The sequence below is a fragment of the Aegilops tauschii genome, chromosome 3 (genome assembly GCF_002575655.3).
Source record: "Aegilops tauschii subsp. strangulata cultivar AL8/78 chromosome 3, Aet v6.0, whole genome shotgun sequence".
In the NCBI taxonomy this organism is placed as follows: Eukaryota; Viridiplantae; Streptophyta; class Magnoliopsida; order Poales; family Poaceae; genus Aegilops; species Aegilops tauschii.
Window position 1 is genome coordinate 3,221,289 of NC_053037.3, and position 12,388 is coordinate 3,233,676.

The 12,388-nt window shown below is 43.6% G+C and overlaps 1 protein-coding gene across 1 annotated transcript; it reads left to right on the forward strand.

The window, feature by feature from the left end:
* Positions 1-10,424: 10,424 nt before the first annotated feature.
* Positions 10,425-11,787, forward strand: LOC109770347 (uncharacterized). Its single transcript, XM_020329051.4, has one exon. The coding sequence runs from the start codon at positions 10,473-10,475 to the stop codon at positions 11,583-11,585; it is 1,113 nt and encodes a 370-aa protein (XP_020184640.1). The 5' UTR covers positions 10,425-10,472; the 3' UTR covers positions 11,586-11,787.
* Positions 11,788-12,388: the final 601 nt, after the last annotated feature.

A 12,388-nucleotide genomic window follows, 5' to 3' on the forward strand; every position in this document is an offset into this window, starting at 1 on the left:
AGCCAAAAACATGCACCGTTGCACTAGACCACATAACTCATCACTGCAGTGCATCGGCAAAACAATTGAACAGGAAGAGACTTTTTACGGTGCATCATACTCCTGTAAGTTGTGGGTACTATATAATTGATCCAATGGTCATTATTTATCCCTGTTTTTTTTCTCTTGTGGACATTTTAGTAATTGGCTGTAAGGGTAGATTAGTCTTTTCTTAATGATAATGTTATTGATTAATAATATGGGTAATTGCAATGATTAGTAACGTAAGTAATCACACCTGGAAAAGAATTGCCCTACCTTAGTTCATAGGTTTTCGTTCTCATTCGTTCTTCATTTTTGTGCCGCCGCCTAGCTGCCCGGCGGCCGTGGCGTGAGTCGTACAGGGGCGCGGCAGCTCCTTCTCCCGCCCTACTGTCGCCGCCGCAAGATCTTGGAAGGCCCCCCAAGATATTCAAAAGCGCAGCTGGTCCGAGCCGCCCTGTGGCCCTCTCTCCGTCGCAGGATCTTCGGACGGCGCCCGAGATTTGTTCCTCCACGCGTCGTGGTTGAGATCCCTCGCATAGGTACATTGCCTCTGGTGCTCCCCAAACGCCATAGCTGTGTACATGGATGCTGGCTGTGCACACAATAGGAATTTGAAAAGGGCTGCTAGATTTGTGTGCGTGTGGATGCTGGTTTAGTAGAGTGTGTGAGGTTTTTAGATGTTCTCATTTTTGCTACCAACGAATAGTAGTGTGTGTGAGAACAGACAATAAATTATGATGGCATCCGAGGGTTTGTACTGTATCTGAAATGCTTTGCCATCACCTCAGATTATGAGTTTGAAATTGTGGGATACGTGTTAATTCTTACAAGAACTTAATACAATTGTTTGAAAACCAAGATTTCTCGGAACATGAAAATGAGGGGTTAAATTACTATGCCCAGTAGGATTGTAGGCTTCTCAGAAAATTAGTAAGGATGTCACAGATTCTCAGTTCAGTTACAGATGATAATTGTTTACAATTTATAATTAATATGTTTTAGTTCCAGTGTATTTTCTTTCATGTAAATATGTAACAAGTTTTGATGTTTCTTATGGCAGGATAACGTCATGGCTGGTGAAGGCATCTCGATAGATGAATTTATGGAGTACGACTCGATGGTTAGGAAGACATTAAAAAGTGAGAACGAAGCATACAAGTTCTACTTAGTGTATGCGAAGAACAAAGGATTTGGTGTTAGAAAGGGAGATCTGAAATATAAGGGAAACAAGGAAAATGCATATCGGAGGATGTTTCTGTGCCGCAAACAAGGATATCGTGCTGTAAAGCACTTTGATGAAACCGACAAGAAAAGGATGCCAAGGGCACTCTCTCGTTGTGCTTCAAGCAAGCACTGCGTTGTGGTTTGTAAAGAATGATACACATTTCTATGGGCCACAAAACGGTCTAATAGACAAAACCTGAACAATTTCTTCCAACGGAAGCTCATCATTGACTTGTGTAATGATTTTCTGAATATTATACAAACTGAAAAAAGAGCATTGTCCACTGTGTCTCCCTGATGTTGAAATTGGCCGTAAAAGGTAAGATCGTAAGGCTAATAACAATATCGAATTAAAGAACAACGAACCATCAAGCATATAATTTTGAATTTTCAAATGCAAGGCAGGAGAGCTGCCCATTCTATTGAGGAGAAGCTGAATGAAAATATCCAACATTTACATCAACTACTTTCATCGTGATTGCATTTGGGATATCCAACATTTCTGTTAAGAAATCAGTCAATAATATACTAGGTTTCAGAGTGTATCACAGAAATGTTCAAATTTGTTTTGACTTAGCCTGCAAAACATGTGCAGATGCTAAATGCTCCCGACTCTTAGGAATAGTTACCTTTGAGTGTGATCAAAAAAAGCTTTTAGATCGTGCAAATTCAGTGAATCCATAAGGAATGTGATGGTAGTTTCATTTTCTGCACTTTCAGACCTGTATATGGTGGCCAGGCTCCAGTGAGAACTGATCAATTGGACATAAGAGAATACTTGATCAGGTCATTTCTGTAATACAGGATAGTAATTTGATCAAAATTAGTTTCTTAACAAAATACTCACTTGCCATGCACAAGGAAATAACAAAATACTCACTTGCCATGCACAAGGAAATAAGTAGTTGATGTCATTTTTATTTGGACCTCTATCATCAAGTCCCTTCATTAACCAAGTTTCTGCTTCGGAAGAAACCAAGATATATGAGGCAGGCAGTGTCAGGAAAAACTACACAACGTGGGAATTTAAGAATGTTACCAATCTTTTGCCATAAAAATGGGTCACAAATATAATACTGGCCCTGCATATTAGTACCCTGCATATTAGTATTAAGACCAAGCGGTGGAAAATATCCTCGGAGATGTCTAGAGGAGGTAATTAGAAGTAGCTGTTTTGAAAAAGTGAACAAAGAGGAACATAGAAATGATGCATCCCAAAAGAGCACTATTTACCGAGCGTACAATTCCACCATTAATTGTGTCGGTGACTAAGCCTCTAACTAAGAAGTTAAGGTTTCTACAATAAAGCATCATTGCATTTTTCTGGTAAACATCGTCAGCAGGATACTCATATTCAATTCAAGTTTTAGCCTGAATTGGATGCAAAAAAAAATATCAAAATTAACTTGTGAGAAAAATACCAAATGATAGTTGCTACAAAAGGAAATGAACTAGTTTGGCTTAATTTAACTTTGTGAAGACCCTTCGACTATTTCTCATTGTTGGCCAATGCTGTCAATGAGGGCTTCATCGCTTGACCAGATGAAGCCAAAATATTTAATCATTGGTCCCCGAACAACTTTTAGCTTATTTTCAAAATCATTGTTGTGGGACAGAGCATAGTTTGTAATTATATCAGGAAGGGATGACTAATCATCGCTGCATAATTTGGTAATGTACCCCTTAGCATGATCTTCACCTGGTCCGTAATAGTGTCTTTCTGAGATGCTACATAATCATATGTTTTCTTTATATCAGTTAGCGCAGGAAGCAGCTTCCTCCGACTGAACAAGTAGAAAATATTAGTATTTCACATGTTAGACATCATGCGATGAATATAAACGAACAGGACACTTTTTATATTTAACTTACCTGCTCTCTGAGAGACGAAATCTGTAAGGATTTTCCACCTTCATGTTTGTCCTCTTCAGAATTGTACTCCTCTTCGGGGTTGCCGCAAGAGGTGGCCACGGTCATCATCTTTCTCCTCTTCCTAAACATCATTAGAATCGTCGACGTCCTCATAGTTGTCCTACATTTTGCAAACCAATTCTGAACAATAACAACTATCTGAGAGTGGCTTGATCTGCAAACAATATAGCATTTCACATATGCACGTATGAAGACAAAAACTGACATTTTAACATGTTTCATGTTCTCTAATGTATATATATGTATAACCAGCACTCACTTTTAGATTGTCATAGTTGCCGTGTTGTCCCTTTAACCACTTGATATGTTTATCTTTTAAATATTGCATCAATGGGAAAACATCCTTGGGCATGTCGAGTGCTTGATCATCTATCATGTCAGGAAATATAGCCTGTAGAGAAACATGTGATAACGTATGTAATTCGACAAAATATTGGCAAGTTTGAAGTTAGCTCAACATGAATCATTTAGAGGTTAGTAGGTCACTTAGAGGTTAGCCAGTTCAACTCACATGTTTTTGTCGAAGCACTTGTTCATGTTGAACTGAACTGACTTTAAATGATTCATGTTGAACTGACTATAAACTTGCCAATATTTTGTCAACTTACATACATTATCACATGTTTCTCTACAAGCTATATTTCTTGAACTGATAGATGATCAAGCAGTCGACATGCCCAAAGATGTGTATGGATGCAGCATATAAGAGATAAACATATCAAGTGGTTAAAGTAATGGTAGGGCAACTATGACAATCTAAAAGTGGTTGCTGATTATACATATATATACTTCAGAAGAACATGCATCATGTTAAAATGTTAGTTTTTCTCTTCATACGGGAATATGTGAAATGATATATTTTTTGCAGATCATGACACTCTCAGATAGTCGTTATCGTCCAGAATTGGTTTACTAAATAGAGGACAACTATGAGGAGGTCGACGATTCTAATGATGTTTGGGAAGAGGAGAAATGTGATGCCCGTGACCACCTCCTTGCGGCCAATCCCGAAGAGGAGTACAATTCCGGAGAGGACAAACATGAAGATGAAAAAATTCTTACATATTTTGTCTTTTAGAGAGCAGGTAAGTCAAATATAAAAAAATTGTCATGTTCATCTATATTCATCGCATGATGTCTAACATGTGAAATACTAATATTTTCTACTTGTTCAGTCGAAGCAAACTGCTTCCTGCGCCAACCGATATAAATAAGCATATGATTATGTAGCATCTCAGGAAGACACTATTCCGGACGAGACGAAGAGCATTCTAGAGGGGTACATTACCAAATTATCCAGTGATGATTGGTCATCCCTTCTTGAAATAATTACAAATATGCTCTATCTCACAACAATGGTTTTGAAAATGAGCTAAAAGTTGTTCGGGGACCATTGATTAAATACTTTAGCTTCATCCGATCAAGCAATGAAGCCCTCATTGACTGCATTGGACGACAATGAAAAAAAGTCCAAGGGTCTTCACAAAGTTGAATTAAGCCAAACTAATTCATTTCCTTTGTAGCAACTGTCATTTCGTAGTTTTTCCCACAAGTTAATTTTGATATATTTTTTGCATCAAATTCAGGCTAAAACTTGGATTGAATATGAGTATTCTGCTGACGATGCTTACAATAAAAATGTAATGATGCTTTACTATACACACCTTAAGTTCTTAGTTAGAGACTTTGTCACTAACACAATGGTGGAACTGTATACTCGATAAATATTGCTTTTTTGGGGTGCATCATTTCTATGTTCCTCTTTGTTCCCTTTTTCATAACAACTACTTGTAATTACCTCCTGTAGACATCTCTGAGGAGATTTTTCACCTCTTGGCCTTAATACTAATATACAGGGCCAGTATTATATTTGCGACCCATTTTTCTGGCAGAAGATAGTTTCGGGAGATTTTACAACAGTGGTAACATTCTTAAATTCCCATGTTGTGTTATTATTTCACTGACACTGCCTGCCTCATATATCTTGGTTTTTCCGAAGCAGAAAACTTGGTTAATGAAGGGACTTGACGACAGAGGTCTAAATAAAAATGACATCAAGTACTTATTTCTCCTTGTGCATGCCACGTGAGTATTTTATTAAGGAACTAATTTTGAATACATTTACTATCATGTATTACAATAATGACCTGTTGACCTCTGCAAGTTAGCATTTTGAGAATACTATCCTGTTGATCAAGTTATTCTCTGATGTCCAATAGATCAGTTCTCACTAAAGCCTAGCCACCATATACAGCCTAAAGGTAAGTGAAACTACCACCGTATGCCTTATGGATTCATTGAATTTGCACGATCCAAAAGCTTATTTTGATCACACTCAAAGGTAACTATTCCCAAGAGTCAGAAGCATTTAGCATCTGGTTTGCAGGCTAAGTCAAAACAAATTTGAATCTTTCTATGATACACTCTGAAACCTAGTATATTATTGACATATTCTTAAGAGAAACATTGGATATCCACAATGCAATCACGATGAAAGAAGTTGAGGTAAATATTTTCATTCAGCTTTCTCCACAATAGAATGGGAAGTTTTCCTGGCTTGCATTTGAAAATTCAAAATTATATGCTTGATGATTCGTTGTTCTTCAGTTCGATGTTGTTATTAGCCTTACGATCTTACCTTTTACTGTCAGGTTCCACATCAAGGGGACACGGTGGACTGTGCTCTTTTTAGTTTGCATAATATTCAGAAAATCATCACACAAGTCAGTGATGAGCTTCCTTTGGGAAAACTTATTCAGGTTTTGCCTGCTAGTCCGTTTTCTGCATGACATGGTAACAACATCCCTTCAGTTATAATAATAAAAAAATATTTTTAGCCACTTCAAATCACTTACAAACTTTCCTTGCAGATTTTCCTACCATCAAATATTCCCAAGAACCACTGGTTCCTGGCTGTTGTCAAGAGGGAGATTCAAATTCTTGACTCACTCCAATCGCGCAACAACCACAAAGAAGTAATTGCTGCGGTGAGCCTCTAACAACATTTTATAGAACTTACAGTTTATACCAATATTGTACTACATTTAGTGCTGATGTTACTTGCACCTTCTTGGGGTGGAAACACATAGATATAGCTGTGATGGAAAATGGCATGCAAGGAAGTAGATGGCTGGGCATTCCCGTGAGTTTGTGGCCTATCATTGATTATGAAGTGGCACAACAAACAGATGGCTGTTCCCGTGCTCTATGGATGTTGAAGTACATCCAACATTGGACTGGAGTAAGACAGACCAGGTACGGCGATATTCGACCAGTACCTACATCTTTCCCACCTGACTTACTTTCACATATACAACTACAAAACGGTCCTAATGTCTAACTCGTACTACACAGCATGACATTCCACAGTTCAAAAAATGGCTTGCTGATGCCTTGATAAATTCACCTCACAAGAAGTTTAAAGTGCGAAAGGCCAAACTAGCAAACGATTTAGAAGACCTCGACCTCAGAGGAGACAACAGAGACAACAACGGAGGAGACGGTTCAGGAGACGATGGTTCCGCACTCTAGTGGTGTGGTTCGGTGCTAGACTTGGTGTAGAGTTAATAGGGTTGGATGTGGTGTTGTTTAGCCACATAGAAGGTTTCCACACTATTTTCAATTCTATTAAAGCGTCATCAAGTTGTATCAAACATTTTCTTGATTGTGCTACTTTATCTGTAAGGCAAATTGTCGTACATTTTTACTACTTTTACCCGCTTGCATATATTCATTTACTTTTAATTATGCAGTCTGTTGCTCTCTAAACAAAGATAAGTCTGTGAGGAACAAAATCTTGTAGGACTTTGATTTCATTGTTTACTGATGATGCAGGGGTTGTTTTGCACTTTTCTTCTTTCATGGATGCTACCTCTGCTTTCGAAAGAAGTGTATTTTCTGTACCTATTTCCCTTTGGTTTAATAGGATGTGCTTCAAAAAAATAAAATTTCTAAATGGCTTTACACTTTGGGTCGCAATTTCCTTGTTCTGCAACTTAGGCCCTTGGAAGTAATACATTCTCTTTTAACCTGGGGTTTCAATTCTGGGTATTATAGGCCAATGAATGACAGGTTAATGCTGTCATGTTTGATTCTGCTAAACAGTCCCCTTGTAACATTGGCACTTTATTTGAACTTTCAGTCTGAACATGTACCTCTCGCCTCATCTCATAGCACTTTTTCATGGAGCAGGGGTAAGCCAGTTAAAATATAATCTTATCCTCCCATGTCCAGGCCAAGTGCACTCCAAATTAAACCACTGACCAGTCAAGTTTCAAAACAGGATATGTTTTATCATAATACAAGGCTCTCAATTGAGGAATCATTCAACAGGTGTATTTATTACCTGAATGTTTAACCGCAGGTGCAAATTAGTGTGTGTTTTCTGTATACTACACAAGAACTGCTCGATTTTGTAGTGTCTGCACCTACAGAACCTATTCATATATATTCAATCGATTCTTGGGTTTCTGCCATTCTGAACTCCAGCTACTGAATTCAGAACATGTTCGCAATTCAGAGAAGCTAATTGCAGGGCATTATCAACGAGAAAAACAACTTGTATCATGATTCCTCGTCATAATAATAACAACGAATTCAGCTTCTATAGTTGTGCAATTTCATCGACTGAAAACGCAAATTATAGACCCAAATATCACCCAATGCGGCAAATCAAATCAATCGACGAGTGAGATCTGTAAGAAGCTAGTACCTTAGTCGAACTCCATCTCGGCGGTGCGCAGGGCCGTCAAGGGGATGGGGCATGACACCGCACCGACGTCTCGCCTTCGTGGGTAGTAGAAGTAGGACACTTCTGTATTACTATTTCCTACTCCTAACAAAGCAACAATTAGAAATTATACTTAATGAGCAAATGATGTATTGAGATATGTATTTACCTTAATCTGATGATCCGTGTAGCTACTATTTTCATGACAACATGCAGCCAACACCTTAGGCGTACATGAGTTGAAACATAATTATTTTGTATACTGACTTGCATTGTGCTTGGTAATCTTGATGTTTGAAAGAAACTGAAATAAAGAAGAAAAAGAACTCATGGTAAAGCCGAGACATGATGGTGAGACGGCATATGCTTGGACCTATGGAAGTAAATTTTAAAACATAGGGCAAGAGATACAATCTGCAGTCCTCAAGGACCGCTTGAACTGCCTGACAACCTGATCTAATCATTTTTCCTGTTTGGATATAGTATTATAACCATCGATGCTTCTTGTACTGATGTAGGAAATCCAGAAGAACAAGTCAACAAGCATGCATCATTGGTGATGCAAGCAATACAAAAATTCATCTATCTATGTATGAATATAATTACAGAAAGCATGACAAAAATAATCGGCGAATCATGTAAGATCTGAGATTTCGCCCTGTAGAGCGGAAACAGACACACGCACGTGAAGCAAAATCAACAACACGGTGAGGTTAATTTGAGAGATATAAAAGGGGATGGATGTAAGCGATTAGTTACCTGCTCATCGGCGAGGTCTCAGCCCTGGAGAAGGAAGAAATTCGGGGAGATGCATCGAGGAAGGCATGAAAGCCGCCTCCTCCTCTTCCTAATATAAAGGGGGGTCGATGTAAGCGCTCCAGCAAATTGATTTTCCATGGGCGAAACTTGATTAGCAAATCCTCTAGAGCAGCATGGCCGCTGACTGATGTGGAAGACAACAGAAAAAATCGTCAAGTTTGGCTTCCCAACTTCAGATCGGGAATCCTACCACCTTCCACACAGGTGAGCGATGGCTACAAGTTGGCACCGCCGACGACTTCTCCGGGGAGGACGCATCGCGTCGGTGGGTCGTCTCCGAGATCCGAGGCACGCCGCAGGAGGGACTGGGGGTTGGGGAGACGGTGGACGACCAAGGTGTGGTGCGCCACGAGGCAGAGGAGGCCAAGAGATCGACATAGATTCGGGGACAGAGGGAGAAGAAACACGATGCGGCGGTCCTGGACTGACTCCTCCCTCCCGAAGTTTTGGGAGTAATAAAACCCTGACGTAGGTGAATATGCTGCGCACGTCAAGAAAAATAATATAATGGGATAAATTATTTAGGTATTATGGATGACAGAAAAAAAACAAAAAGCAAGAAAAATGAAGAAAACCAATATAGAAAACGTATTGAAAACGAAAAAGGAAAGAAAATGTTCATGGAAGCTTTTCAAAACTGCTTCACAAGAAACTCGAGTCGTCCTTGGGTCTCACAGTTGGTGAGATATACTCTGTCACTTTTCATGCGGTATTCTTAGAGCATCTGCGGCAAGACATAGCAAACACTGGCCCTCAAATGCCTGCGGATGTGCCCGAGCGCGTTCACGAACACTGACCGGGTAACCCTTAAAATTTATCCTCTGCATCTACATATCTTATAGTTTGAATCTTAAAACCAATCAAAAGAATGATCTACAACGAGAACCTACACTGTCCTACTCGTTGTTGTCGAAGATGTCCACGATCTCCGCGCCGGGCTCCGGATACATGGGTGGCAGCCACAACTACCCCTCCTACAAATGGCTCCTTCGCGTCGGCCTCCGCCTCCTCCTCCACCTCTAGTTCGACGAAAAAGTGCGTCGGTCTCCGCACGTTGATGTTGAATGAAGCGCCAGTTCCTCTCCATGGCGGTCTCATCTTGGATCGACTCTAAGATGGCGGTCTACTCCACCATCTCCGCCGCTTTGGGTGGCCTTGTACTCTTCCATGGCATCCTCCATGGCGAAGCCCACCACCGGCTCCTGCTCCGCCTGCTCCATGGGCTCCGGCTATTGCTCCGCTGCAGGTTGCTGCTTCCCCTCCTATTCCTCCTCCTTCGGCTCCGACTAGTCCGGAGGCAGGCCACCTGCGATGCGGGCGGTGCGCCTCGCCAGATCTCCACCAACATTTGGAATCGCCGCTTCGGGCCACAATATAGTGGCCTTCTTTTGCCGGGCCATGACGGAGGCGGACGACGAGGGAAGAAGGAGGCGGAGAGGGAGAGAAGTGGAGGGTCTCGGGCTGGCGGCGCGGAGAGGGAGGAAGCTCTTTGAGACCGGTTTAAGGCGTGCGGGTGTAGATGCTCTTCGAGGTGTTTTGTGCTGCCGGGCCGGAGGACATGCACCCACGGAACACAAAGGCCCCAAACCCCCCAACAAAAAAGCCCACAAGCCCAACAAAAGAAGCCCACAAGCCCAAGCCGCCGCTCGGTTCATTCTCCACAAAACAAAATCAACCAACCGATCCCTCCCTCCATTAACCCTAACCCCTCTCCCCTCCTCCTCCCCTCCCCCGCGGCGGCGCCATGACGCTCCTCGCCGCCATCACCAGCCCCGCCGCGGCGGCCGCCGCCAACCACCCCGTCGTCCTCACCCCGGGCGCGCCACCACCTTCCGCGACCACCGCCCTCCCCGCCCCAATCGACCCCGCCGACTGGGCCCTCGCCCCGGCCGACCCGGCCCTCGCCACCGCCGCCTCCTTCCTCGCCGTCTCCCTCTCCGCCGACGCGCTCACCGCCCCGCGCTTCCGCGCCCTGCTCGGCTCCTTCCTCACCACCCTCTCCCGCTCCCTCGCCCTCCCGGCCCCGCCCGCCAAGCTCCTCCCCGCCGTCCGCGCCGCGGCCCCCTTCCTCCCCGCCACGCTCGCCCCGCTCCTCGCCTCCAGCGCCGCCCGCCTCGCCGAGTACGACGTGCTGCTCGCCCTCGCGGAGACCCGCGCGCTCCCGCACCCGCCGCAGGGCCTCCTCGCGGCCCTCGACGCCGCGGCCCGCCCCGACCTCCTCTGCGCCGTGCTCCGCCAGGCCGCCGACCTCCGGTCCGCCGAGCTCCTCGCCGCGCTCCGCTGCTTCCTCTCCCCGGCCTCCGACCGGGCCTACGACGCCATGGTCGCCGTCAAGACCCGCTGGAAGGAGGCCGCCTTGGCCGTCGCCAACATGGCCGTCGACGAGCCCACCACAGGCGCCCAGGTCACGAGGCGTGCCGCGATCCTGCTCATGATGGGCCACGACGGGTTCACCTCCCCGGAGGTGTGCCTGCACTACCTCTTCGCGTCGAGGAACGTCGAGGACTCGCTGGTCCTCGCCGCGGCCGTGTCCGAGCTGGACGGCGGGGAGGTGGCCAGCCTGCTGAGGTACCTCGCCAAGTGGGTGGGGAAGTACTCCAGGTTCCCGGAGGCCCAGCCTTGCCCCGAGGCGGTGGAAATCCACAAGCTGGAGCAGTGCGACAGCGTGCCGTCGCTTGTGGCAGTGGCCAGGGCGATGGGCCTGGTGCTGGACCAGCATTTCTCCCACCTCGTGCTGAACGCGGAGCTGCGGCAGGACTTGTTGGCCGCGGGGGTGATGGCGAAAGAGCTGGCTGCCGAGGCTGAAGCTTCCGGTCCGATCCTCGACTTGCTGCGCCGTATGCCGCAGGCTGTGTGAGAGATTAAACTGTCTGTTTACTTTTGGTACTACTAGTTCTGATGATGCTGGTGTCCTAGAATTTTTGGTTGCAGTGATGAGTTATGTGCTCCAGCAAATCGTTGCCGTAATTCTGAATTGTAGTGGTTCCTTCTGTTGCGTTTTACATCATGTGTATCACTATCAGTTAAGAAATGAATATGTGAAAACAGTACTTTTCATATGCAAACTCCAAATACTATGTCTTTTCAGTTTGTTGATAATTTGGAGGTTCCACTCATGAACCGTTCCAGGTGAAAATACTGAACTGAGCTATGCATGGATGGTTCAATACAAGTTGGAGTTGTTTTACTATTAATTAAGTGATGGCAATATTGTTGAATGCAAATATTCCATGCTTATACTCTGCATTTTGACCTGTGTTTTATGCTATTTGATTTGGTCCAGTAGTTTTTCCCTTTGCTGGATGCATCTGAGGTGGTTGAGCTTAACTAGGAACATTCAGTCTTGTTCATCAAACTGAACCGGTCCTTTGAATCAATCAACTGTTTTTGAAAAATCAAGTGTTGAAAGTGAGTGAAATTAACTGGAGTACATGGTTATCAATGCAGGCAATACTGTTATCTCTTCTTCAGTATTGCCATGTAATAATCTTGTACTAATTAGAGTGCATGGTTGGAGAGCAAGTTTAGAAGCTGAGTATTCTGTGCTGAATTTGCTGCATCATTTGCTGCCAAATGTCACAATGTGTCCCTAACTTTCAAAAACAAATATACGCTGAATTAGTAGTGTCATTATGAAATATACATTCTCATACTGTAGAC

Coding starts and splice junctions, on each gene's coding strand:
- LOC109770347 (XM_020329051.4), top strand. CDS start 10,473: ATGACGCTCCTCGCCGCCATCACCAGCCCCGCCGCGGCGGCCGCCGCC.